Source organism: Planococcus citri, chromosome 3 (assembly GCF_950023065.1).
Source record: "Planococcus citri chromosome 3, ihPlaCitr1.1, whole genome shotgun sequence".
NCBI classification, from domain to species: Eukaryota; Metazoa; Arthropoda; class Insecta; order Hemiptera; family Pseudococcidae; genus Planococcus; species Planococcus citri.
This window is the reverse complement of record NC_088679.1, coordinates 23,273,145-23,300,929: the sequence shown is the minus strand read 5'-3', so window position 1 is coordinate 23,300,929 and position 27,785 is coordinate 23,273,145. Positions and strand designations below refer to the sequence as shown.

Sequence of the window (27,785 nt, the reverse complement as noted above, 5' to 3'; positions counted from 1 at the left end):
TCTGCAATTTTTTCTAGGACATTATTTTGCTATATAATTGTTGGGCTTCCAGATCGATTTTTATGAAACTCAAAATTTGCAAACTGAGTTTCATAAAAATCGATCTGGAAGCCCAACAATGCATTATACAGCAAAATAATGTCATAGAAAATTGCAGAAAATTGAATTTCCAATCAATGTAATGTCATTAGTTTCTTTCTAGGATGCTTGAATTTCAATTTTTTTTTTTACAAAAAACCAACACTTTTTGAAATATGAAAATCAACACTAACTTTTTAGCCACTCTGTAGGTACTTATTTATTTTAATTAGGTAATTTTAATTATATTTCAATTTTTTCAGATTTCAATTCAAATTATTTATGGGATTTTCGATGCAAATGTGTGTAGAAGGAAAACTGTCCTGTCGGTTTTATTGCTTTGAAGCAGATACACAGGATGTAACCCTATACTCTTCCTCTACAAAATGAGCGTTAGTTTTACGTTCAACGGTTCCGTGAAGTGGGGAAAATGAGAAAATTGCCACACAAATTGAGGGTATAAAATTGACACAACCGGAAAATGTCTTGAAAATTTTCAGTCTCTTTAGTTTTTTGCATAAATCGGACGAGCCATACATCCTAGCAAAAATCTGATGACATTATTCTGAAGTATAATTAAATTCTCTACAATTTCGTTGATATGAAATTATTTTCTAGGACGCTTAGTTTCAAAACTGTACGTCTTTGAAGTTTGAGTAACATGAGTAAAATCCTAGAAAAAAATTTCAACGTGTTACTTCAACTTCAGGGATGTGCGTCCTAGCAAAAAATTTCAAATCAACGAAATTGTAGAGAATTTAATTCTATTTCAAAATAATGTCACCAGATTTTTGCTAAGATGTATGGCTCTCCGAGGTATGCAAAAAACTAAAGAGACTAAAAATTTTCAAGAAATTTTCCTGTTGTGCCAATTTTATACCCTCATTTTGCGTTGCACTTTTCTCATTTTCCTCGCTTCACTGAACTGTAGAACGTAAAACTAACGCTCATTTTGTAAGAATAGGGCTACATCCCAAATATCTGCTTTGAAGCACGAAAACTAAGGGTTTCCCTTCTACACGCGTTCGCGTCAAAAATCCCATAAGAGTGGTAACATACGAGTAACTGCCTAACACATTTATGATTCCTCGTGTAATGGCGGATCCAGAATCGTGTGATGCCGACTCACAAATGTTGAATTAGATGTATGTTCTCTTAGATTTTGCATAATTTTTCAATTAATTTAATAGGTGTTAAATATTTCCTGCCTTCTTGAAAAATACACTTTTTGTTCAGTACTTCTACGTACCCATCAAAATTTCTATTCGTCGTGTGAATTTTCTGGAAATTCGTTTGTTTAAATACTCAAGATATATTTGTTTTTTGTGTGCAAATTTATTTTGATTGTTTGATAATTTATCGTTTCGCTGACACTTGATTTTTTGGCCGACAAATTTCTTTTCGCGCTATTTTTCGTTTTAATAGATTTGGTAATTGAAATATATATGTGTCTATATGTACTTATGTATGTACAGATTATGATTCAGTTTTTAAAATTTTAAAAATATACTTCCAATAAATTGAAAGGAGAGGGAGGGAATATACTGATCGAAAAATCGTACCCAATTAAGGAGGGGCTATACTGAATTTAACCGTAACCTTAAACTTAATCCTAGAAGTTGAACAAAGACAACTTTTATGTTAACGTACATTAAGTTCAGTATAAACCAGTCTTATTCTTAAGTTTAGGGAATAAGTTTACGGTCAAGTTCAGTATAGCCCATCCTTTAATTCGCTGGAGGACTACGTTGTGCAGTGTATAACGTATACCCCCCCCCCCCTGAATCCACTATGAACATAACGTGAATCGCAAAAGAACGCGACACCTGCGCTCACATTTTCTGAACTAATCCCTAAACAAATTACATCTACTATTAGCACCACCTCCCCTCAAAAACTATACTCGCATTTTTGTCTTACTCTTTATCAAAAGTGACTTGTCAAAATGTGTAAGTAAAAAGATCTAAAAAATTCTTTTCTTTGTAGCTGCCGAATCACTCATTTCAAGATTTCATCAACATTTTTCAAAAATTTTCAGAGTTTGCAGTTCAATTTTTTTTTTTTTTTTCATTTCTTAAAATTACTATAAGCTTTAAACATTAAGAGGACCAACATTGTTCGAGGACTGTAGGAGAATAAGAAAAATTAAAAATTAACTTAAGGTATGAGCATGAGATGAGTGCGAGCATTATCAAAATTTAAAAATTGCCTCTGATGGCTTTGACAAGAAAATAAATGAATATTTCTGTCAACGCTCAGATATTATTTTCTAGGCTGATTAATAATCGCCCATCACTGCGGAAACAATTTCGATATTCATACGTGCTTCGTTAAGTATAACTCGAATACGATTGCCTTCACAGGTTCACACTCGTGCTCCTCTCATGTCTGTACCTTTATTGTCGCGCGCGAGTTTGAGAAGTAGTAAAAATTAACCATACCACGAAAACCTATAATTAAGAAGTCGACTGTGCTGAACTCGATGATTCTGGAACCTCATCTGGAACTGTAACATCTGCAGAATTCGATATGTTTGCAGCCATGCGACTCCGGAAACTTTGAAGACGTTTCAATTTCGTAGAATGATGGCGTGCGTGCGCTTTCGATGGCGTTTTTCCCTTCTGCGGTGTAGCATTTCTTTGCTTGCTTTTCGGAGTAGGATTTCTTTTCGGAGTAGGCTGTTTTTTCGGTGTGGTAGGATTTATCTTCTTTTTAGGGATTCTTTTCGAGTTATATGCCTTCGTTCTCATCCATTCCATAACAACACCGGAAATATCATTGGAACTGTACTTCTCCATAGCTACAACTGAGGAAAAAAAAACAAATCAAGCCATATCCAAACAGGGATTGTACTCAAAACGTAACAAAAATTTTGATAGCAGTTTTTTTCAAAAAAAAAAAAAAAAAAAAAAAACATAAAAACCTCGAAATTCGAATAAAAACCATTTTTGAAAAAAAAAAAACGATTGAAAATAGAATAACTCCACCGAAAAAATTAAAGTAAAAGCACCAAAGTTTAAGAAAAAACTCATCGCAATAATTGAAAAAAAAAACTCATCAAATTTAACTATAAAATTGCAAAAACTTCACAAAAATTTATACACAAAAGAAAACACGAAGCTTCGGGGAAAATCGTCGAAAAATTGGAAAATAAAATCTATGAGAATTCAAAAGAATAATTCTTCAAGTCTCAAAGTCCAAAAAAACTCTCAAAAACTCGGGAAACAATCTGTAAGTAAACAGGGGAATTTCGCAAAAATTTAAGCAGAAAAAATTACTAAAATTTGGGGCTTAATTGAGAGAAAATTTTATAAAAATCTCAACATTCAAGAAAAAAGGTTTCGTCGAAATGAAATTAAAAAAAAAAAAATTAGGAATAAAAACAAATCAACAGAATTCAAAACAAAATTTTGGAAATGATGAAAATAGAAAACTCTCGAAAATTCAATCATTAAGAATTCAGAACAGAGAACTCGCGAGAATTAAAATTAGGTATTAAATTCGGAAATGAATCGAAAAATTTTTGAGCAAAATCATCGAAAAATTTCTAGCAAAACTGGAGAGCGGATTCAACAGAGAAAAATAATTCGAACTTGAAAAAAAATATTCAAAGAGAGGAATTCCAGAGGACCTTCCGACCGTCCCTCATAACTGGAAGGGAAGAGGACAAGAGAGAGGGATCGACGAATAAAAGATATCAAGGTGCAGAAAAATCCATCACAAAATATGAAAATAAAAACAAAAAAAAAATTCATCAAAATCGTGAACAAGCTTCTCTCCCTTCTCGAAAAAAAAATATCAAAATTTAAATGAAATCATGATTTTTTGGATGAAAAAAATCACAATTCCACAAAAATGTGAGCAAAAAAAATCATTTGTTTTTAAAAGTATAAAACTCAAGAAAAAATGCTAAAATAAAAAAAAAATGCAGTCAAAATTTAGGTAAAAAACTGGAAAAACTTCGCCAATGGAAATTCCGAGAAAATCATCGAAAAACTTGAAAAAAAAAAATCATACCCGTCAGGATAATGAAAAAACTACAAAAATTCAAAAGAAAACTCGCCAAATCGGCGAAGAAAAAAATTCACAAGAATTCCCGACTATTTGAGCAATAAAATCACACAAGCTCAAGGGAAAATTTTCAAGAAAAAATCACGAGAATTCAAAGTGATAAAATTCGGTAAAAATCAAAATGAAAATAATCATGGAAAATTATTTTGGAAGAAAATCACCACCAAAATTCAAGATGGATGTAAAAATCAATCAAAACAGGAGAAAATCCACTAAAAACAATTGAGAAATTTAAAAATAATAATACCTGTCAAATTCAGAAAACCCCTAAGTACATTTCAAAAGAAAAATCATCAAATCTTGAAAAATAAAATTCGAAACGCTGAATAAAAGCAGCGATGCCATTTAAATAAAAGCAATGTTTTTTTTTTCGAAGAATTTTGGATAAAATGTTGGAAAAAAAAGATAATTTATGTAAAAACTCGGAAAATGTAACATTTAGTGATCAACATTTTTATAAAGTAAGTAATCAAGGACCAATACTTGCAAATAAATTATGGGTACATATAGGCGCTTCTTACCCAACATTAAGCTGTAAAACCTCGTTTCTTTAAGCTGTACTTTATCATTTTTTCCTGTGAAATTGACGCCTCTGCAAACATCTCCGCTGAAGCACGCTTTCAGAATATTTCTAACGAAATCTTCTTTTGTAGTTCCGCCGAAGTTTCGTAACAGATCGATCTGAAATATTTTGACCAGAGCAGACATATAGATAAATGTTATGAAATAAAATTTATCTGAGCATATCAGTCTAACTCGTAGAAATAATCCTACATACTTACGTACCATTGTGTTACAAAATTTTTCATCTTCGTTCAATTTACTTTCGGTTTCAATGAAGTTCGTTACAGTCTTGAAGGGAAGGGTTTTAATAATTTCGTCGATGTCTGTCGTGCCGCGTGCACTACTTTTGTCCTTTTTTACTTCGTGATCTAAAAATAATTGAAATTATGAGAAATTAATGTTGGCTTACAGATTACTAAATGGTTTTCCATATTTGTGTTTTATAATGTTAAGGTGAAAAAAATGTCTCCTACTTACATAGGTACTTTTTATACATTCGACTAAATATTTTCAGGGGGTGGGATGATGGCTAGCCTTGTTGAACATTGATGGTGAAAGCTAAAGTTTTCACGAATATAAAAATTGAAAGGGTACCATTCAAAGATAGAGAAAAATCACCGTAATTTTCTTTTTAGATCTCAACACCTTTGGGGGAAGGAGGGGAAAGTGCTTAAATCGTGAATGTGAAATGATATGCCAATTGTTACTACAATTCGAAGGTGCTGAATTTTAATATATTTTTTTTTGTTTTATCCTTTTAACCCACCCTCTCCCTCCAGTCCTTCCGATGTCCAAAATATGATCAAAATATTAAAAATTTTAAAATGACGCATGTTATTGATTGTTTTTTTTGAGTAGGACTGATTTTGAAAATTCATTTACTATTAAATCCTATTCCTCGAAGACCTCCCCCTCCTTCCATTACACCAAACAATGATAAAAATTTACAAGCATCCTTAGTTAGGTTTTTGTAGGTACTGATTTCAAATAGCACTTACTTATCGAATACAATCTCTCAATAATCTCCCCTTCCTCATGATCGGGACCCCACACATTGTTAAAATTTAAAATATCCAATTAAAATTTCGTTTGACGCATGATTACAGGTTTTTGGAAGAGCTGAGTTCAAATTTCGTGCAATTTTGGGGTATTGAGCTCTCAATAATATACAAACTGCTTTCTCAAACTTTGCAGAATAAAAAAAAATGCGAAAATGTGGTACTGGTGTGACGTGTCCATTTCTACTACAATAGTACTACTACTTAGAAAGTGCAGAATTCGAAGGGATATGAATTTTTCAGGTACAAAAACCTTGAAAAATTACGAAAATGTGACGTAACGTACCCATTAATTTCTAAACATTAACTGCCTAATAGGTACAAAATCGATTGTGGTAAGATGCGTTCTCAGTAAACACATCGAATGATATGCACCCGCGAAAATTTCGTTCGACTTACAGTCAACTAGAATGCGAAAATTTGTACTGAAAAAATTATAAAAAATGACTGCTTAATACGCTGGTGAAACGCACGCGAATTTAGAAGTGATTTTTTCAATTTTTTAGTGCGATTTTCACGATCTATTCGCATTTGAATTGGAAGGCAAATTTAGAGGAATTTTTTACAAGATTATTCATCCATTTTTCGCATTTGATCGGCCTTTCAATTTTTTCATGATTATTTCGCAAATGAATACATTTTCGCCCGCCAAAACGCTATTTGTACGCTATCAATACCCAGTTTGCGTTCTATTCGCATTCGAATAGTACGTGATGTGTTTACCGGGGTTGACTTTGTTGAATCGATACATGATATGTTTAGTTTTGAGGTCGTAAATTCAATATTACGACTCAATTTAAAATGGAAAATCACAAAACAATGATTGAAAACAATTTCAAAATTAGCTGAAGAAATTTAAACTCACATATTGCTTCCAGGAATTTCCGTTGTTTTTTCAATTCCTTAAGTACGGCTTCGTATGAATGTTCAGGGTGGTGAATTCTTTCTACATTCGGTTGGACAGGTACAATCAAACTCGTTTCTGACACTTCCTCTTCTCCCGCTATCAAATCGTCAGCAATTTTATTGGCCTCCTCTAAAGATTCTGTAATGAACGTCAAAATTAATGTAAAATAAGAATAAAACTTAAATGAAATTTACGAAAATATTAGTAGGTATATGAGCAGAACCTGTTGTTTTCCATGTTTTTACTATGTCGAACGACTTCCAATTTTCCTTCGGATCAACCTGCTTTTCAATACTTTTCCTCCAGGTGTGTACGTAGGTCGATAACGGGCACCACAATTTGTTTTCTTTTATCCAGTTTTCAGGCACTGCAACCACCTCGGAGCGACCTTCCTTGTCTGAGTTGATATATTGTATTACCACATAAGGCATTCTTCTGAAATTCAAAGAGCAAAGAAATGTTGACATAATGAACGAATTTAAATATTTGTTGGAATTGATCAAATCTACTTTATTGAAAAATCAGCAACACAAAAGGAGGTCAAGTGCGAATTGCCAAATAATCACCGTCCGGACAGGGGTGGATGGGCGGTAAGGGGAATCGAGGAAATCCAGGTAAAAATTGGATTTCGGCGCCAATTTTACGACAAGAAGTCAGCTGAATTTTGACAAAATTTTGGACGAAAACGGAAAATCGAGAAAATTTAGGACATGTGGCCAAATTTTTCCGAAAATTTCAGCAGTGGCTAAAGTTTGCACGTTTGGTAACGGAAATAACATTTTTTTTACAACTTTTAAGCTTCGATTTTCTAAGATATTCACCCTCGCTCCAGCTAAATTTCCACTGCAATTTATCCCTACGTATATTCATACAACTTATTTGACTTGATTTAGTGCATACGAGGATAACATTATTTTTCAAAATGTTGTTCATCATTTTACGAATACTTTGGTTGACTGAATTCAGCATAGGTACCTGCATGTTAAGTGTACGAGTACATGCACTTTTCGGTCTATGAAATTTTGGATTTTCTAACATTTTTGCCCTGACTCCGCTCGGCCAAGAACATACACGTCACGCTAAGAAATATTATAATTTAATTCAGTAAGTAAATCTAATACTCTCTCATTTCAATTCAATTTCGTCAAGTTATTCAATTTTTTATTTCAAAAGTTGACAAATGACGATATTGTCCAAAATATTCAAGGGGATTTTTTCTAAGTACACGCGATTTTATTCTTTTATCACATACCTCCCCCCCCCCCTAATCATCTGTACCATTCCCACAAAAAAATTGGCACCTTAAGGTGTCGTTCAAAATCCCATTACAACGATACTTAACTTATCAAAAAATTTCGCTCAAACAGTTTTTATTATACTAAAATAGCCCAAATTATTGCGAGAAAGTTGATAATTTTTGATATTTCTTCTGCAATAAATACTATGTTTGGATAGGTACCTAGTTCAAAACGATAATACTCATGTTTATAAAAATAACCTAGAACAGAGAGATTTCATACTTACAAAAATATAAATAACTTGTGCAGAAAATTAAGAGCGACAATGGAGAATCGGAAATACTGCGAATCTGCCAACTTGATTACGAAAAGGCATTTTAAAATATTTGAGATGTATGTCTTCAAAGCTATACGTTGATGTACTATCACTCAATTCACTAACGATGAATACATTGAAATTAGATGAACGTTTTGGACGGGAGTACAAATCTTGTTTCGAAGAAAATGTTTTGGCGGTGAAAGTGCTTGTTTCATCGAAGATTTCCATTATTTCGACAATATCTCCGTTATTTAGCAGAGCTGTGCAGTCCGATTTATTAGTTGTCATGGTATATTCTTCAACGTAGTTATCCAGCAAACATTCAACTGTTTGTTCGGCAGCTCTGCGTTTTTCTTCGTACCTCTTCACAGCTTGCTGTAAAGGCCTTTTACCATGCGTCACAGAACATTTAATACCATAGAGGTATGATTCGAAGACAAAGCAGCTGTAATCGTCCAAGCAACCATGTTTTTTTACATCTTCAGCGATATGTAGTAAGGCATGGACGTTATGACTTATTAAATCCTCACCATAGATACGCGAAAATTCCTGAACGAAAAGTTTCATCTGTTTTTCAGCAAATTCAAAATCTTCAGGCGAGGGTGTTTTATCGCAAAATATTCGCATGGCTAAATGCAATCTTAAGAAGTGATCGTATTTTTCTTTTCCAATATTTTCAAATACAACTGGTCCAGTATATAACAAAACTTGGCGAAATTCGGTGCCTTTCCAATTACTGAACTCATCAAGACCTCTACTACGCCTCTGAAAATCCGAGGGCACAAATTCTGAGATTGCTTTCAAATTTTCTGAAACTTCGTTTGTGTTCGTTATTTTTACTTTCTTATTCCGATTTTTAAATAGTTTCGTTTTATTCATTTTGACTCCTTCCATCCAGATTTTCAAAATTTTTTTCATCACCCCAAGACACCCCAAATGGAGGTAGTCGAAGGGAAAATCCTTTACAATATCAAAATCTGAGTCCAGGTCAGCCAATTCCGAGTTTCCTTCGTAATCTTCTTTCGTTCTTTCAGCTGGTTTCTTTTTGTTCTTATTGTGGAAAGTAGTTCGACAGTTTAGGCTATATCCAGTGACATGGCACCTTGGACACGAAGAATAGCCTGTGTGGCCCTTGATGCCCAATAAAAACGATTTTGCCGGCGCGTCGCACAGCACATTTCTGATCGTTACATCATAATGTTTATTTTCTAACAGAACTCCCTTTTTTAGAAGATTTTTCAGCTCGTCGACGAATTCTCTCAAAAACGAATTGGCGTTTTCGGGCTTCTTCTTGCCTCCGTACAGGCCCACCATCATCACCGCATTTTTTGAGAAGCCACATACGCGTATCAAAATTGGCCAGAAGTGGTACTTAGAACTTTTAAAAATCGGTACTCCGTCCACGTTTAATTGAAGAGAAATAGAATCTCCTGGAGGAATCCTATAAAATTTTCTGAAACTTTTTAGGCACTTTTCAATACCAAAGTAGAAAAACTCCTCGTTGAAATTTTTTCTGATGACGGGTACTTTGTTCCTCGGGGTACGCATAAGGGTCCGTGAATCTTTCGGCAAATACGGAATTGCGCATCTGAATGCGCCTAAAATATCATTTGTCGCCTCTCTACCCAAACGATGTTTCAGGACGACTTTTCTGAATTGATCTACTGCTGATGGCGATTTCCTCTTCATGGGAAGATCAATTTCGAAATCGGATGAATCGTCATCATTAAGAGGAGCAAACGAAGTACTTGTTGAAGGATAACATTCAGCTTGACCACTACACATAGGATCCACCTCAGAAGCAACATCACTTGGAGGCAGAGGCAGATTATTAGAAACAGATGAGATAGCAGAGGTACTGGCTTCATTAATGTCATCGAAAAGAAGAGATCCTGCGCCTGTTGAAGAACTAGATTCAGCCTGACTGCTAAGAATAGGTTCCGACTCAGCAGCAATATCACTTGGACGCAAAGGCACATTATTAGAAACGGAGGCGATAGTAGAGCTACTGGATTCATTTCTAATACTCTCGCGACATTGTTTCTTTATTTGTTGAATCCGTCGTTTGGATAGAATGCGTCCTTCAAAGAATGATTTGTTGTCCAAATTCCTGACAATTTATAAAAAATATTGGATGTCGAAACATACTTTTAAAGCTTTGCACAGATGTGCGCCGAAAAATAATTCTGTGGTGACAGCGCATTTTTCAATTTCTTCAACGGTCGAGCTGAATGTAGTTCTTCAACAAGCTCTTTGTTTGCTCTTAACGATGACGTAAATGAAAGAAGTAGCGATTCGTCAGGTTTCGAAATTGCATGATCTTCCTATGTAGATGAAATCGACATCAGCAATAGATCAATTCAGAAAAGTTGTCCTCAAATATCGTTTGGGCAGACGGACTACTAACGATATATTAGCCGCATTCAGGTGCGAAATTCCAACTTTGCCGAAATATTCTCGAGTCCTTCTGTCAGGATGTCTACCGGAATTTTTTGGCCGAAAATCACTACATTTTCACTACGTTTTTCACTACCTTTCAAAACAAAATTCACTGCCTTCCAAAATATTTCAAACATCCCAAAGTTCTTTTCAAGCAAGCGGATGTCGAGAATATTAATTTTGTCATTTCAATTTTCGATTTTTTTTTTTCATCTTTAAGGTTCATGTTACTGTAATGAAATTGGTCGAATAAACAAATTTTTTCAAAATAAAAACTTTAAAAAATTAATGGAAAATTAGAATAAAACATTTGGAAAAAAATATACTTATCAATTTTTCGAAAAAGCTATCGAAAATTAATACTTCGAAGGGTATGTAAAAAACGTTGTTTTCTTGAGTAATGAATGAAGAAGTTTACTATTTTTGCTTCAAAATTTTAAAACTTGAATAATACCTAATAATAATTTAAAAAAAAAAAATCAAACTTGAAAAAAAGCAAACGAGCCCTAGTGGAGCGAGGCCAAGAAAGCTTTCAAAAATTCATGTTTCAAGAAGTAAAAAACAAAAATTTATGCAGGTAAGAGAGTATTTTTCTGATTGAAACTTCGAACATTTCTTGAATTTGAACAATAAGTTTTGTATATTGAAAAAGGAGAGCAAATAGCTCGCGCGTAGCGAGGGCAAAAGCTTTCAAAAATATGTAATTCCAGTTCTAAAAAAGTCAACAAATGAGGCATTTTTAAAAAAAAAATCTGGTATGGAAAATCGGATTTTACGCTTTTTTTCATTTTTCACCACCTTTCAAGCAAAATTGCAGAAAATAACTATACTTTCACTACCTGGTAGACACCCTGCGTACACCGAGTAAAAAAGTAGAGATTAGGTATAAGAAAAAATTTCTACGAGGAGTTCTTCTATGTACTTTGGAATTGAAAACTGTCTGAAATGTTTCCATACGTCATTCATTTTCGATCACACATGTAACTCATTTTAGGTACTCATTTTTTTCTGTCAAACCAGAGAGGGCCAAGGGCAGCTTCCAGAAAAAATTACAACTGCCCAAATGAAAAGTTGGGTAAGCTGTACAGTTTTTAAATTTTTACAATGTCCAAGAATCCATAAAATGATGAAAAAATGAAATGACTGTGATAAAATCAGAACGCGTAGATCGCTAACTTATAAACTTTAATCACGTTCCTGAATTGGAATCTAAAGTGCATTTTCAAAAAAATGTTTCGAGAATAAAATTTGACAAACATCACATGTGGGGAGTTATTTTTCAAAAATCAGGTTTTCCTGAAAATCACGTTGTTTTTGTTGGAACGCGATCCAGAGAATAAATTCGTACAGCTGAAGAGACCAATTCTTCAATTTATTCATTTTATTGCGATTTTTGAAAAAATCTTCCCACCCTCTCCCGAACAAATAATGCTATACCGTTGGTTTTTTCGAACTAATACCTATACAAAGTGGCACTCAAAACACGTTGGTAGTACAACGACTAGAAAATAATTTTAAACATGAAGGCCACAGAACCAGACATTTCAAGGTTTCATTGCAATTTCCCGAAATATTTGCTGTAATGTTTTGAAAGTTCTGCTTTACTCGTATACGGTGATATCAATGTTACATAGCTCCAAAAACGTGATCATAATCGTAATTCATTTTTTAGCTTGTACAGCAATGAATAAAATCGACTTCTCCTCTTAGAAAACGAAATACGAGTAAGTACATATAAGTACATAGGTAGGCAGCAGTTTGAAATTTAAAACGTTAATTCATATTTGAGGAGAAACTGTCAGATCATCAATACCTTTTCATTTTTCAGTTGAAATAGTTACCTACGTTGAGTCCTGAGGGAAAGAGTTTTGAGAATGTAATTAGAGACACTGTAAAAAGTTCGCGTGAAAGATACACAAGGGTGCCGAGAATGCACTGCATTATATTATTCTTGAAGATCAAGGTCTTCAAAAAATGTACATATATAGGTACCAAGGTATATTTTTTGAGACTTTTCGAATTTGTGGCTAAAAAGCTTCATGTTCAACAAAACACTTTGATATTTGTGTCATTTTTAGGTAAAAGCGAAAATTTTCAGCAATTCAGTAAAGCAGCTATATCATGAAGTTTGTGAATTTTATGGCAAAAAGCAAGAATTTTTGGAAATTACAGGCAAAATAGTGACACTTCTTAATACCTATTTGTAGAAAATGGGAGACTTCTCTGCCACGTTCACTTTTTTCTCAAAAAATGTTGGCAACATGCAAAACTTTGACATTTTTTTGACAATTTTGAGCAACAACGCAAGATTTTGGGATGGGAAAATTTTTTTTTAAAAAAAAGAGGATATTTGGATTTTTTGCAAACAAGCGACAAATTTCAGCAATTTTTGTCAAAAAATAACTGCTTGGCAAATTTGACAGAAGCCAAGACTTTTTGGTACTTTTGAGTAGGAAGTGAGAATTCGATAACAGACAAATGTAGAGCTTTGTAGTTTGCAACTGTACGGCAGAAAAGGAAAGTGACCAGTTCGAAAATAATAGTTACCTACTTTTGTAAATTATTCACAGTTGATATTACCTACTAATATTTTTTCTTTTTCAATTCAGAAAGTAGGTAGAACCACGATTTGAAAAAAATGGAATTAAAAAAAATAAAATTAAAAAGTAATGTGAGCAACCAAAATTTTCCTAAATTGACCAAAAGTCACTTTTAGTAACATAGTAACTTGGTTACATTAAGTAAGCGAGTATGAGTGCTGTGATGATGAAAAAATTATTATCTAATCGTTTTGCTAATGCTTCCAACTGAATAGCCTACTCACAAAACAAATTTTGTTGCTTCATAATACTTATCGATTTTTTGCAATTCGAGGCCAGGAACAGAAGCGAAGCGAAGTAGAAAGATGATTTTTTCATGTATGTAGTTACTAGTTAGCTATAATTACAAAGAACTGAAAAGGAATGAGACTATCAAAAAATGGTGGTGGATGGGTAAGTAATTGACTGTATTATCTCCTGTAAAGGAGCGCGACTACGACTACGACGACGACGACGACGACGATCGCTGCATAAAATAACGATACCTTTAGCCGTACCCTCATTCCCTCAACAGCATTTGCTGAGATGAAAGCTAAATTTTAAGTCATCATAACAGGTTTTGCATAAGGTCAACTGTTGATGTTGGGAAAGAAATAATCACACGATGTAGCTTCCAGTGGCGACTACGCCAAAAAAACGAGAATTTGAAAATTAAACATTTAATAATATCGCAGTTATCTGACAGCATGCTTCAGAGAACCCAAAATAGAAATGAATTCAAAAGTTACAACATTCCAACAATTAATTCCAAAAAAGTTTAGTCCATCCATGTAGTATTATTCTACGTTCGTCATTTTTCATCGTACAACATTACGTACGTACTCTGTTGAAAAAGCAAACGTTTCAAGACGCGTTTGGAACGGGGGAGGGAAGGTGGGAGTAAGGGGAGGGCGGTGAGGCAACGCTACCGTCGCCTGATCGAGTAATATCTCAGGCAGCAGACCGATCTAACCGAAGATAGGATACTGGAAAATGGGTATGATCGACATCAGCCGTTTTGGTTGTCTCGCGTCGTTGTGTACATTCGTCGATAGTAAATGGTGTATGAGTGTGGGTGAGAGCTCACACTTATACAACATTTACTATCGACGAATGTACACAACGACGCGACACAACCAAAACGGCTGATGTCGATCATACCCATTTTACAGTACCCTACCGAAGAAACGCGAATTTTTAATCACGACGACAACAGCTAGACATGAAATGGACGACGAATAAGTAGGTACATACAAATTCTCATTACACAATACAGCACTCCACAACTTTCGAGCAAACTAAGATTCACTTAAATAAATATTTTCAAAATAGGTAGTTTTCAAAATATTTCTCAACTTTTTAGATACTTATGTACTACGTCAAAAAATCAAACTGAGGAAAATTTTCTATATACCTAATGCCAAAAATCACCGCAGTTTTTATCAAAGAACGGCCACAAATACATAGATTTTTCTCCTTATTTTATCGTCACACAGAATATTAGGTACTTCAGGTACATTAGACAAACGAAACAAATAAGGGTGCCAGAAAAATACAAAACACATCAGGTAACCTTATTTCTTTGAATTTTCCGTATACAGAAAAAGTAACGGCGATGATAAATTTCAAGTCAAAACCTCTCAACCACACTATTCCAACTTATTTCTTTTTCATTTCAATTACTTCATTACGTGTTTTAATCAAAAACATACATTGGCTCAGGCAGGGGACCGAAGAAACGCGAATTTTTAGTCACGAGGACAGCAACGGTCAGAATTTTTGGCGGCGCACATCTCATTACATTTATCTACATACATTTATTAAAACTAGAAGTTTTACTTACATTTCTTGGAGGCGTTTTTCTTGATCCGTTGTATAACTAAGTAAATTCGTTAAAATCTAATAAAAGATACAAAGACAAACACATGAAACACCGAATTATTCACTTTTATCACCACTTTAACGATATACGATCAGTCGATCATACGATGAAAAATGAAAATGCCGTCAGCGTCTGAAGACGAAGTACAACACTACATAATAAAAGCGCGATGATGCACTCGGTTACGATTTCCGATTTCGTTCTAGAATGTTCCAATTCCACAGTAGCCGGTTTCATGTGGCTGATGTGGCGTTGGTTCGTCGCGTTTTCCTTCAAAATGAGCACTATGCGTCTGCAATCATTGCTGCCAAAAGTACGGAAATAACAGTATTCGTACGGAATTTTGCAATATAGGTACGGATTACATTACATGTACGGTAATTTGTACAGACAGGTTTTTTAAAAATACGAATCCCTTTTGAAAAATGAACGGATTTCATAATTTTTACCCTATAAAACATGCTAAAATGAGCCTTTTTTCGTTTCTTGGATCCATTTTTTCAAAAAATTTTCGCTCTCCCTTCGCTCGAGCAGTAATTTTACCTTCTTTTTTCTAAAATTATCAAACGCACACCACGAAAAGTTTCTGCAATGCATTTTTTTTCAGGGTTCATTCAATTGCGCAAGGAGTCAAGAACAACTACACATTATAGGAGTATGTCTTTCTCGCATAAAAAGAACAGTTTTTCTCTTCATCAGTCCAATTTTACGACTATCCGCCATCGTGACGCGGTGATATTACACCAAGAATATTTTTAAATTTTAAAAATTTGGGACGTATTGGCAATCTTGTCGCAGTGTTGCAACTCGTAATCTATCTCGTGGAATTCGATGCTTTTAGAGTACAATGCTGTAGGGAACTATCAACAATGCAAATCTACGACTCCGACTCGCCAAGTCATTGTTTCATCAAATTGTCATAAATAATGTAGCGGTTGGTAGATGACTATTATTGTATGTATATTGCATGTTCACGTTTTTCCGCGTTTTTTTGCAAAATTATGCGAAATATGTGAAAAATGCATGAAACAAAAAATGTTGAGCGTCAAATTTTACTCTCGAAAACGTGTTCTAAAGGTTGTCAAAACACTCATCTACTGAAGTTAGCAAGGATTGTAATCATGAGCTCTGTGAATAAAAAAATACAAACAAAATTCAAATTGAGGTCAGAGCGATTCAGTTGCAATTCTCAAAGTCTTTTCAATAATTTAAACAAGTTTCCGCAAAGTTTGGCAAAAAAATCCTTCAAAATGAAAATATCACAAGTCAAACTTACAAAAATTTACCAAGAATGAGCAAACTACCCAAAAATTGTTCAATAATCTAACTCAAAATCAGTAATTGCAGATGATACAAATTTAGATTTCAATTTCAATTTTCAAAAATTTAAACCAAATCTTTTTCAAATCCAAAAGGTACCCCATACACACATGTTCAACAAATCTTACCAAAATTCAAAAACTTTGAAAAAAATCCCAAAATTGTACTAAAAAACTCATCTAAAATTCATTCTAGATCATAGATGGGTTCAAAATCAGATTATTGTCCCACAATCAAGGGGTAATTTACGCGATTATAGAAAAATCGATCAATGTCTCAAGAAAGTGAATGAAAAAAAGTGATTCAAAAAATAACCAAATGCTGAATTATGCAATTTATATTTTCAATGGAAATTATAAACCATAAAAAAATTGACTAACTTGATCCAAATTTGGTTTGACCATGAGAGGGAAAAAGTTTTCGGCCAAAATTGGCCCATAAAGAGGGAAAAATCGTTTGAAAAATTAATTTTTTAGCATATTTGAAGGTCCTTTACCCATACTAACTAAATTTTCTGAAAAAATAGATGTTGTGTAATTGTGTATGTATCTCATCTTTAGATGTGAGGTAGGTATTGTTTTATTTACAAGTATAATAGCACATTTTTTTCGAGTCAGCATTTTTCTATTTTTAAAGAAAACTAGAAAACATGAATAGAAAAGGAAATCGAGAGGAAAAAACATAAAATACAAAGATTGATTTTAAAAGTGGAAAAATCAGCACTTTTTAGACAAATTCAGACAAATCTTAGGACTTTTTGACAATTTTTGAAAAAGCTGTACTTTCAGACTATTTCGGCTAACAACAAGATTTTATTGACCATTTTGGCATAAAACAGAATTTTTTGCATAACCGGTGAATAAAAGGCATTTGCCCACAATATTCTGTCAAAAAAGTAAAACTTGCTGACAATTTTGACAAAAAGCAGGAGTTTTAAAAATTTTGGCTAAAAGCAAGTTTTTTGTTCATTTTTCAAAAAATATTAGAACTTTTTTGATAATGTCAGAAGAAAATGTATTTTTCAACAATATGACCAAAAACAGTAAAATTTGACAAAAACAAGAATTTTCTGAAAATTTTGGCAAAAGCAGGAAGATGAGTGTTTTGACAACCTTTAGAACACGTTTTCGAGAGTAAAATTTGACGCTCAACATTTTTTGTTTCATGCATTTTTCGCATATTTCGCATAATTTTGCAAAAAAACGCGAAAAACGTGCATTTTTTAGTGTTTTTTGCAAATATGAGCCTTTTGCAGACAAAATTTCAATTTTGTGGATTGGCAGGAAGAAAGTACATGCAAAAAGACATATTTTGGTGAAAACAGTTTTGATGCCCAACCCTTCAATTCGGAGCTGTGGCGGTTCAAAGTTTTCTTTTGTCAATCTTACCCCCACCACTACGATAAAAATTTTTGAAAAAAATCGTGTTGAAAGGCCCATGCTTCCTCTACACATTCCACGTGGTACCAGAATTTTATCCCCATTACTCACGGATACAGAATTTTTCACGCAAAAAACACGTTTTTTGGCTATACTGACCAAGGGAGGTGGGTTGGGGGGCGGAAATTCCGCTCGAAAATTTTTATGGGAGGTACCCAACAATAGTCCATCATGATTTTCCAAATCTGGGAACAGGGCCATTTCACCTATCTTAACCGGGAATACCCTTTAAATAGAATAAGATAAAATTCTTCCTCTCCCAACAAACATCAGATCTGAAGAATGTTGCAATTTGAGATTGCAGTGAATTTTTCAAAAGATCGAATAATTAAAAAACTGAAAACAATACATTGCGAAAACGTGATGCAATCAACGAAAATTTGAGACACGCATTACAGGGCCGCTAGTCAAAACGGGGCTAGCAGGACAAAGCCATCCCCCTTCAGCTTGCCAGAGATTCCATGACAAAGTTTTACACTCGCGAAAGTGATTTGTAACTAACTATGAGTTATTACATAGATGCTTTCGCCCTCGCTTTGCTCGGGTCAATAATACTAACTTCTGTCCTTCAAAATTCAAATCTTGAAAACGTTTTTTCTTCTAATATGAAAAATCGTAAATAAGCACAAAAAATTAGTTTTACGCGTAAAAATCTATATATTAAAATTATGACCAGATTCTTGTGACAGCGAGATCTCAGGAACGGCTGAACCGATTTTGATCGACGAAGTCTCAAAAAAAAGCTTTTGACCCGTAGATGTGCAGGTTTTAATCAAAAGTTCAAAAAGTTGCGCCGTAAAGCTCAAAAAAGCTCAATAATTGATTTTTGTCCATACGTAGCGCATTCGACGTATACACAGTAGTACGTATATTATACCTTGAAAGAGCATCTAAAAAAGTCAAATGTTGAAGAAAAAAGTTCACAAAAAAGTTGTGCCTTAAAGCTCAAAAAAGCTCAATAATTGATTTTTGTCTATATGTAGCCAACTTGAGGTATACAGAGAAGTACGTATATTATACCTTGAAAGAGCATCAAAAGAAGTCAAATGTCGAAGAAAAAAGTTCATAAAAAAGTTGCGCCATAAAGCTCAAAAAAGCTCAATAATTGATTTTAGCCTATATGTAGTGCATTCGACATGTATAGAGAAATATGTATATTATATTTTGATCGACGAAGTCTCAAAAAAAAGCTTCTAACACGTAGATGTGCAGGTTTTAATCAAAACTTCAAAAAGTTGCGCCGTAATGCTCAAAAAAGCTCAATAATTGATTTTTGTCCATACGTAGCGCATTCGACGTATACAGAGTAGTACGTATGTTATACCTTGAAAGAGCATCTAAAAAAGTCAAATGTTGAAGAAAAAAGTTCACAAAAAAGTTGTGCCTTAAAGCTCAAAAAAGCTCAATAATTGATTTTAGCCTATACGTAGTACATTCCACATATATAGAGAAATATGTATATTATACCTTGAAAGAGCATCGACAGAAGTCCAATGTCAAAAAAAAAGTTTACAAAAAAGTTGTGCCATAAAGCTCAAAAAAGCTCAATAATTGATTTTAGCCTATATGTAGCATATGTCACGTATTCACAGTAGTACATATATTATACCTTGAAAGAGCATCTAAAAAAGTCAAATGTTGAAGAAAAAAGTTCACAAAAAATTTGTGCTTTAAAACTCAAAAAAAGCTCAATATCTATATATTAATAGCAAGGTGTTTTTTTTGTGATCGTTCGTTTGGAAGAACCGCCGAACCGATTTTGTTCGACGATGTCTCAAAAAAAAGCTTTTGACCCGTAGATGTGCAGGTTTTAGTCAAAAGTTCAAAAAGTTTTGAAAAAAGCTTTCAAAAGATTCAAAAAGCTCAAAAATTGATACAGTATAAACAAGCATGACGATGTATACGCGAAAGTACGTATGGTCCACCTAGAAAGAGCTTGCCAAAAAATACTTTTTGACCATATTTGTTAAGTTTTATAAAAAGCTTAAAGCTCGAAAAAGTTGAAAAAGCTTTGTACATGACGTAAACAATTAGAATTCTTCAATACCCCATAAACATTTTAAATTACGTAAGAGGTCCACCCAGAAAGTGCTTGCCAAAAACTACTTTTTGGCCATATTCGTAAAGTTTTGAAAAAAGCTTAAAGCTCAAAAAAGCTCAAATGTCAAATTTTCCTTATATTATATTGTGTAATATGTCAATTGATATGTTTTCGAGGTCGTAGAGTTCGAATCTGGAGTCAGTTTTTTGGTGGGGTTGTGGTATAAAAACTTTGGAAAGTTCTGATTAAAGCTTTGAAAAGCTTCAAAAAGCTCAAAAAGTTCAAGGCAGTATTATTGACTGTGTCGATGTATACGCGCAAGTACGTATAGTGTACCTAGAAAGAGCTTGCCAAAAAATGTTTTTTGACCATATTTGTAGAATTTTGGAAAAAGTTCAAAGCTCGAAAAAGTTCAAAAAACGTTATACATGACATAAACAATTAGAATTTTTCAGTACCCAATAACTATTTTAATGTATGTATGGCCAACCTAGAATGTGCTTGCCAAAAATACTTTTTGACCATATTCGTAAAGTTTTGAAAAAAGCTTAAAGTTCAAAAAAGCTCAAATGTCAAATGTTTCTTATATTATTGTGTGATATGTCGATTGATATGTTTTCGAGGTCGTAGAGTTCGAATCTGGAGTTATTTTTTCGGTGAGGTTGTGGGGTGAGTCATGGAGGAGCTTAAAGCTTTAAAAAGTTCAAAAAGCGTCATACTTCATAAGAACAATTAAAATTCTCCAGTGTCCAATGAATATTTTAAGTATGTATAGTCTCCCTAAAAAGAGCTCCCCAAAAAATACTTTTTGACCATATTCACAAAATTCTGAAGGAAGCTTAAAGCTGAAAAAAGTCCAAAAAGCTTCAGATATGATGTAAAAATTAGAATACTCCAGTGCCCAATGAATATTTTAAAGTATGTATAGTCTACCTATATCGAGCTTGCCAAAAAATACTTTTTGACCATATTCGTGAAATTTTGAAGAAAGCTTAAAGCTGAAAATTTTTTAGAAAGCTTCAGATATGACATAAAAAATTAGTATTCTCCTGTACCGAACCAATTTAGAGTACTCATAGTCTACTTAGAAAAAGCTTGCCATAAAATACATTTTGACACATTCGCAGTTTTGAAGAAAGCCTAAATGAAATCCTAAAGCTTAAAAAACATGAAAAAGCTTCATACAATCAGTATTCTCTACTACTCAATAATATTTTAATTTGAAAATAGCTTTTAAACTTTAGTTGTGATGGTTTTTATCAAAAGTTGAAAAGTTTCTGAAGGGAGCTTTAAAAAGTTTTTAAATAGCTCAAAACAGAAAAACAACGGTGTTGATGTACACATGAAAAAGTGCTATTTTTAGCACATTGGGTATCAAAATTAATCCTGGAACCATGGTTTCATTTTTTTGAGTTCTGGAGTGGTTATATCTAGCATTTCACTTTTTCATCAACTTATGCAAGTTTCGGACTATTTGGGAAAATCTCTACTGTTATACGTAGGAGTTTAGATTTTTCAACTGAGGGGTTGAATTTTTTTTGTGAGTCCTTGACAAAATTAGAATCACGTTTTAAGGAAATTCCTAATTGCATTTTTGACTCGGAAATCTTGGAATATTTCTAAAATTGTGTTAAGTAAGTATTTTATTGAAGTATTCTCCAGTACCGAACCAATATTTAGAGTACTCATAGTCTGCTTAGAAAAAGCTTGCCATAAAATACATTTTGACACATTCGCAGTTTTGAAGAAAGCTTAAAAAAGTTCCAGGTCAAAGTTGAGTGAAACTTTGAAATTTTCAGTTATGTGGTATTAGATCCAATCCGATGTGTTAGTTTCATTTCAACTGTAGGAAAAAAAACAAGTATTTTTGGAATTTTTCAGCAAATTCTGCTAAAAAAGTGATAAGTAGGTAGCCTAATTCGCAATTTTGCCTAAAACTTGAAATTTTTGCCAACTTTAAATGAAACCATGACTTTTCAGGCAATTGTTATAAGAAAGCTGATACTTTTTTTCAATTTTTGTAGAAAAATAGGACATTATTTTAATGAATGATAAAGCGATGACAGAGTGATGCTTTTCAGGATATTTTAGAGAACAATTTCCCGTACGGAAAAATACTATAGTTAACCATAGTATTTTTCCGTACGGGTTACACTTTGGGTTATTTTTGATGAAAAAGTAAGAATTATTGGAATTTTTGCTTTGAAACAATTTTTTTTTCTGTCAATTATTAAAACAGCCATAAACTTTCACAATTTCCGGCAAAGAGCAACAATAACAATGTTAGCAAAAAGCAAGACTTTTTGGGAATTATAGGCGAAAAAAGATACTTTCAAAATTTTCAAAATGAACAATTCACGTCTAGAAGAGGAGCGCAGTATGCGCGAAAAACGGGTTATCTAGTTATGTGTTTAAAAATTTGCAATGTCGATATGACAAAAATTGACTTTTTAGTTTTTGCATTACAAATAATGCAATGCTGTAATTATTTTGAAATTATCAATTTTGTTTTAAAATTTCTGTTTTCAAAATGGAATTTCTGGATAGAATGCTTCCCTGAATTTAAGAAAAAATATCAAGTTTTTGAAATCTCTTCTGGTTTTCTTTTTTTTCATTTACCTACTACTGTAAATTACCTACTTTGGAAATTCCTATTCCATTTTTTTAAATATCAAGTGTTGAAAAAGTCACTTTTCTTACTCTCGAATAATATTTTTACTTCTTGAATCATCAATTTTTGAAAGCTAATCCTCGCTTCACCAGGACCAGTTTGTTTTTCTTTCCAACAATACTTGAGTTTCACTTAGCAAATTTTTCAAATTCTTTGAATGCATTATTGTCTGCCTCCCCATCCCAAAAAAAGTTCGACGTGGGTTTACCTGAATGAGTATGCAAATCTATAGTTTTATGTGAGGGGAGGGGGGAGGAGGGGGAGATTGGCAAATACTCAATACGGGTGGGATAAAATGTTCATCTAGAGCAGAAAATACGTATCTTAATTCGACCCATGAGCATCAGCACTGCTATAATTTTAAAAAAAGTACATTTTGTCATAATGAAATGGTTTCCAGGTGATACTTTTTCGGGGGAGAGGGGGCAAAACGAGAGACATCACGCTTCACTGAAATCTGCTCTTAATTCTTTCTCAATATTCGTTGCGGTAATTTCAGATAAGTGAGGACTTACCGTTATAGAGGAAAAATCAAAAATGAGTGAGTTGAAATGGGCAAATTTTGAAACACGAGTTCTTCGTAAAAATCTTGACAGTCCTAACATCTTGTCCATGTGTCGGTGATGTGCGTTACGTCATAACGACCGAAGGAAGAATGATTTCATGGGGATGAAAGCAATATTCCAATCAATCTTAACAGCATAATGCAGGGTGTCAATATTTACGAATTTAATATTTCGTAAGTCCCTCTTTTGAAACAGTGAAATTTCACTGCTTAACAGTCACGACATTTTGCCTTTTTAAAAGCAGTAAAAGTAGTTTTTTACTGTAAAGCAATGAAAAATCTACTGAATTGGTCAGTAAAAAATCGTTTTGACTGACCAATTCAGTAGACTGTCTACTGTCTTACAGTGAAAAACTACTGCTTTTAAAAAGGAAAAATGTCGTGACTGCTAAGCAGTGAAATTTCACTGTTTCAAATTTAGAAAGATACCAATCTATACTTACATTTTTTTTTCTGTACTCATCCATTCACTTTTCCTACGACTTACAAGCGAATAAAATCGTAAATCACACAATATTGCATTTTTTCCATTTCGAGAAAAAAATTCACTAGTCATTACATATTTTAAACAAAACGAAAAACGAAATTCTCATTAAAAATTGATACTTACCGATGAAAAACATTTATTATTCCTATAAATTTCGAATCTTAAATTCAGCTAACTGGCAGAGAAATATCAATTCCAGGGGAGAAAATCTTCATAAAAAAATATTTATTCGACTAACAGATTCTTCAAATGAAGAATAATATACCAAGTACCTAATACATATATTACCTAATGATATCACTTCATTTGAAAAATTTAATTCTCTGCAACATTCATTATTTATGTATGTATCGTTATCATCATTTTTGTTGTTAAAAAAAGCCTCGTCTCCGTACTACACCTTAAAAATTGCAAGTGTTCAACTCAAATACTCTCACAAACAAAATTTACATCTTTTGCGGAAAAATAATACTTAGGTACTCGTAATTGATATATTTTAAAGAATAAAATTAATGAAAGTAGGTATAGTAATTTCGAAGCACATAAGTTTCACAGCATGTGAATCGACAATGTGAAAATTTAAATGATTTTTGTCAGTTTTGTTGCTTTCTCTCCTGTACAGTAGCGGGTATGTTTTGAAATTTTCTCATTTCAAACATGCAGTAAGACCAAAGTCGTTTTCAAGTAAGGGAAAAATAAAAAAAAAATTATTTGGAAAATCCGATAAAATTCAGTATTCCTGATATTCACATTATTTTATTTAAAAAAGTGTTAAAAATAATATTTTGTTTAATGTGAATTATAATTAATAGAAAACTTAATGAAGTTAAATTTCTGTGAGTTAAAGTTAATCGTATTATTCAAAATTATTAATTTTATTTAATTAATTAAATTAAATTACTTTTTTAATATATTCATTCATTCTATTAAATATTCGATTAAAATACAAATTATTGTGCTACCATTTTTTCCATCTTCTCAAGATTTATTTTTTGATCACCCCTATTATTCAATATTTCTCTTAATAATAATTGATTAAAAATTAATTTTTTAAATCTTTTTTTATTATTAATTTAACTTTTTTTCCTCAACATTTTTTAGGTACTTACGGAAAATTGGGTACCTAGGTACTTTATACAGTAAGTCCCGCTTATTAGAATCGATTTGGGACCATGTATATGTTTGATTCTATAAACCGGAGTATCCCATAAAGCGGAAGAATAAAAAACGCAAAATTCCCAATTTTGTTGAAATTTTATCAATAATTTTTGATGTTTTCTGAAGTTAATTTCAATGATTTTTCGGGTTTTTAGTTGCATTTTTTGGTCTTTTAATATATTTTTAACACTTTTTTTGGATGATTTTAATAAAATTTTACAAAAATTTCATCATCTTTTTCCAATTTTTATCAATTCAAAATTTTTATTTTGTGTTTTTATGCCATTTTAATGTTTTCAACACTTTTTCATTCAATTTTTGTTAAATTTTGCTAAAATTTGTGATTTTTTCCAACTTTTGAAGATTAGTCAATTCTATTAACCGGATGAAATGTGCTTTTCTATTCTAATAAGCAGAAAATTTTACATGTAAGAAGATACAAACGTTCTGTCCCATCACATTTCCTTCCATTATCCGAATTATTATATTCTATTATCCGCAATTCTAATAAGCGGGACTTACTGTATTATCTTCAATGAAAAAATGCATACGAGTACATGTACATATTAGGTGAAGAAATCAATTTACATGTTATGCACTTCTTAGTTAATTTTGCGAATGTTTCAAAATGGGGTGTTGATAATTTCTTGCAAAATGAAATATGATGAAATCATATTCAGTGAAAAAGGTGATTTCTGCTTTAGTTACCAATGTTTTGCTGAAAAACGAGTCGTCGATTTTTTGTCGTTATATTCTGGAGTACCTATCCTGCAAATTATTCAACAAAGATGAATCGCGAAATACGAACTCAAATCCAAATCTTTTTTCAGTTGTGTTGAAAATGGTTGTGTACCATTTCAGTGGAATGAAGAAATAAGTTAACCCACAATTGAAATCTTTCAAAATCGCTCCATAATGAATGAAAAAAAATCGGCCAAATGGTTTTAAAGATGAATACCTATACCTAGAAGTTCAAAAAAAATATTATCAATAATGTTTTTTTTTTTTTTAATTCGTCATTTTTATTATCATTTTTTGTGTAGTTAGTTTTCATTGTTTTTTCATGATTTTCCGTCCTCAAACATTTTTTAATTCCTCGTAATTTTCATGTACGTACTTACTGTCGGCTGCCCTAATTTCGGACACCGCAGGTAATTTCAGACAATACCAGTACATACCTATTTTCCATTTTTGCTGATAGTTTCCCGTTTATACTTACAAGTGTTGAGTAATAAATTACAACCATTTTTTTAAAAACTGACTCTCACTTATATCAGAAAAACAGTCCACTATATAAAGACAAAAATTCAACAATTAATCATAGTTGAATTTAACCAGGTAATTTTTATTTATGTTTTCGAACTCATCTTCTTCAAAACTTTTCAAAGTACTTTGATGAAATCCACTGCAGCTAAAGGATATGATTACGGAACTGCACGTTGGAGGTAGAAGATTCAAGTGAAGCTTTGAGGTAGACATTTTTTTACTTTTTTTTTTTCATTTTAAATTTCTTTGGAAAGTCAAAGGTTGAAACATTTCTAATTTATTTGCTCATAAACACAGTTTCATTATTGAGATATTATGTTAGTTCATTTAGGTGAGGTTAGGTTAGGTTTGAATATTTAAAAAACACCCAAAATCACAGTTTTTCATTAACGAGGTATGTTTGTTTAGTAATTACTCTGGCTTCGGTAACATGAAGACACTAGTAAAACAGTCCCATCATGTAGCAACACTGTTTTTTGCGTGCAACTTTTGTACTAGCAAAGTATTTTTGACTACACCCAATGTGTCCTTTTTTTTTCTTTTTGTTTGTGAAAAAAAGAAAGTGACTGGAATTAGGGTACCTAATGGAAACTACCTATAACATTTTTCAATTAATCGCTCAAAATTTAAAAATGTGATATTTAAAAACATCCCATTGAACTGATTACTAGTTTGAAACGATTATTAAAAACATCAAAAAACATTATTTGCTCAATCGCCAAAACCTACCTCCTCCTGAAAGTTCGTCATATTCACTGCAATTTTTTGTCAAAATATTACCTCTGCTAATTCAATGTTAGGACGTCTTACAAACAATGGCGTATGTATCACAATTTTACGTTGAAAATACTACGAGTACATAAGTACTAATGAAAGCGTTTTTCAAGAGTAAGAGTTATGATTTAGTCAACACACATTTACGTTATAATTACTCGTCGCAACATTGGCGTATAGTCGATGTACTACTAACACCGTAGTAAAAATTGAAAATTTACCACAAAAACACTACATGTGCAAATTCGACGTATTTCAGGCAGATTGACAATGCCATATTTACTACAATTTTTCGTTAGAATTACCCCCACAAATTCGACATTGCTACGTCTCACCAACCATGGCGTATGTACCACAATTCAACGTTGACAATACAACATTCTAATGAAAGCATTTTTTCAAAAATAATACTGCCATATTTTCGACGTAAATTTGCATCACAAGTACGTCAATTATACGCCAAAGTTGTGACGAGTAATATTGACGTAAATGTGTGGTATCTAAATCATAACTTTAACTCTTGAAAAACGCTTTTATCAAGATGCAGTTTTTTCAACGTAAAATTGTGGTACGTACGCCATGGTTTGTGAGACGCAGTAACGTCAAATTTGCGGGGGTAATTCTGACAAAAAATTGCAGTGAATGTGACATCGTCAATGAGCCTAAAATACGCCAATTTGCACATTATGGTATTTTCGTGGTAAATTTGCAATTTTTACTACATCGCGAGTACATCAATTATACGCCAAAGTTGCGACGAGTAATTTTGACGTAAATGTGTGGTAACTAAATCATAACTTTTACTCTTGAAAAACGCTTTCATCAAGATGTAGTTTTTTCAACGTAAAATTGTGGTACGTACGCCATGGTTTGTGAGACGCAGTAACGTCAAATTTGCGGGGGTGATTCTGACAAAAAATTGCAGTGAA

General features: G+C 32.8%; 2 protein-coding genes across 3 annotated transcripts in view; both read right to left on the bottom strand.

Annotated features, from left to right (window-relative positions):
* Octalpha2R (alpha2-adrenergic-like octopamine receptor) overlaps positions 1–27,785 on the bottom strand; it is a 457,999-nt gene that overhangs the window by 81,533 nt on the left and 348,681 nt on the right. The gene's annotated exons all lie outside the window — the stretch shown is intronic.
* LOC135840373 (uncharacterized) lies at positions 127–7,177 on the bottom strand. Of its 2 annotated transcripts, XM_065356870.1 has the most exons (5): positions 6,902–7,177; positions 6,637–6,816; positions 4,936–5,081; positions 4,671–4,830; positions 127–2,884 (listed from the first exon to the last, which is right to left on the bottom strand). In XM_065356870.1, exons 1-5 carry the CDS (start codon positions 7,143–7,145, stop codon positions 2,535–2,537), a joined length of 1,080 nt encoding a protein of 359 aa, XP_065212942.1. In that variant the 5' UTR covers positions 7,146–7,177; the 3' UTR covers positions 127–2,534. The 2 variants fall into 2 exon arrangements, with proteins under 2 accessions (XP_065212942.1, XP_065212941.1); XM_065356869.1 differs by having other exon boundaries at positions 4,671–5,081.

Bases quoted from the DNA above. Each gene is read 5' to 3' on its own strand.
- LOC135840373 (XM_065356869.1), bottom strand. From the start codon at position 7,145: ATGTCAACATTTCTTTGCTCTTTGAATTTCAGAAGAATGCCTTATGTG. The intron at 6,817-6,901 runs GTTCTGCTCATA...CGTTCATTACAG, and splicing joins AAAAACATGGAAAACAACAG to AATCTTTAGAGGAGGCCAAT. The intron at 5,082-6,636 runs GTGAGTTTAAAT...AATTATTTTTAG, and splicing joins GAAATTCCTGGAAGCAATAT to ATCACGAAGTAAAAAAGGAC.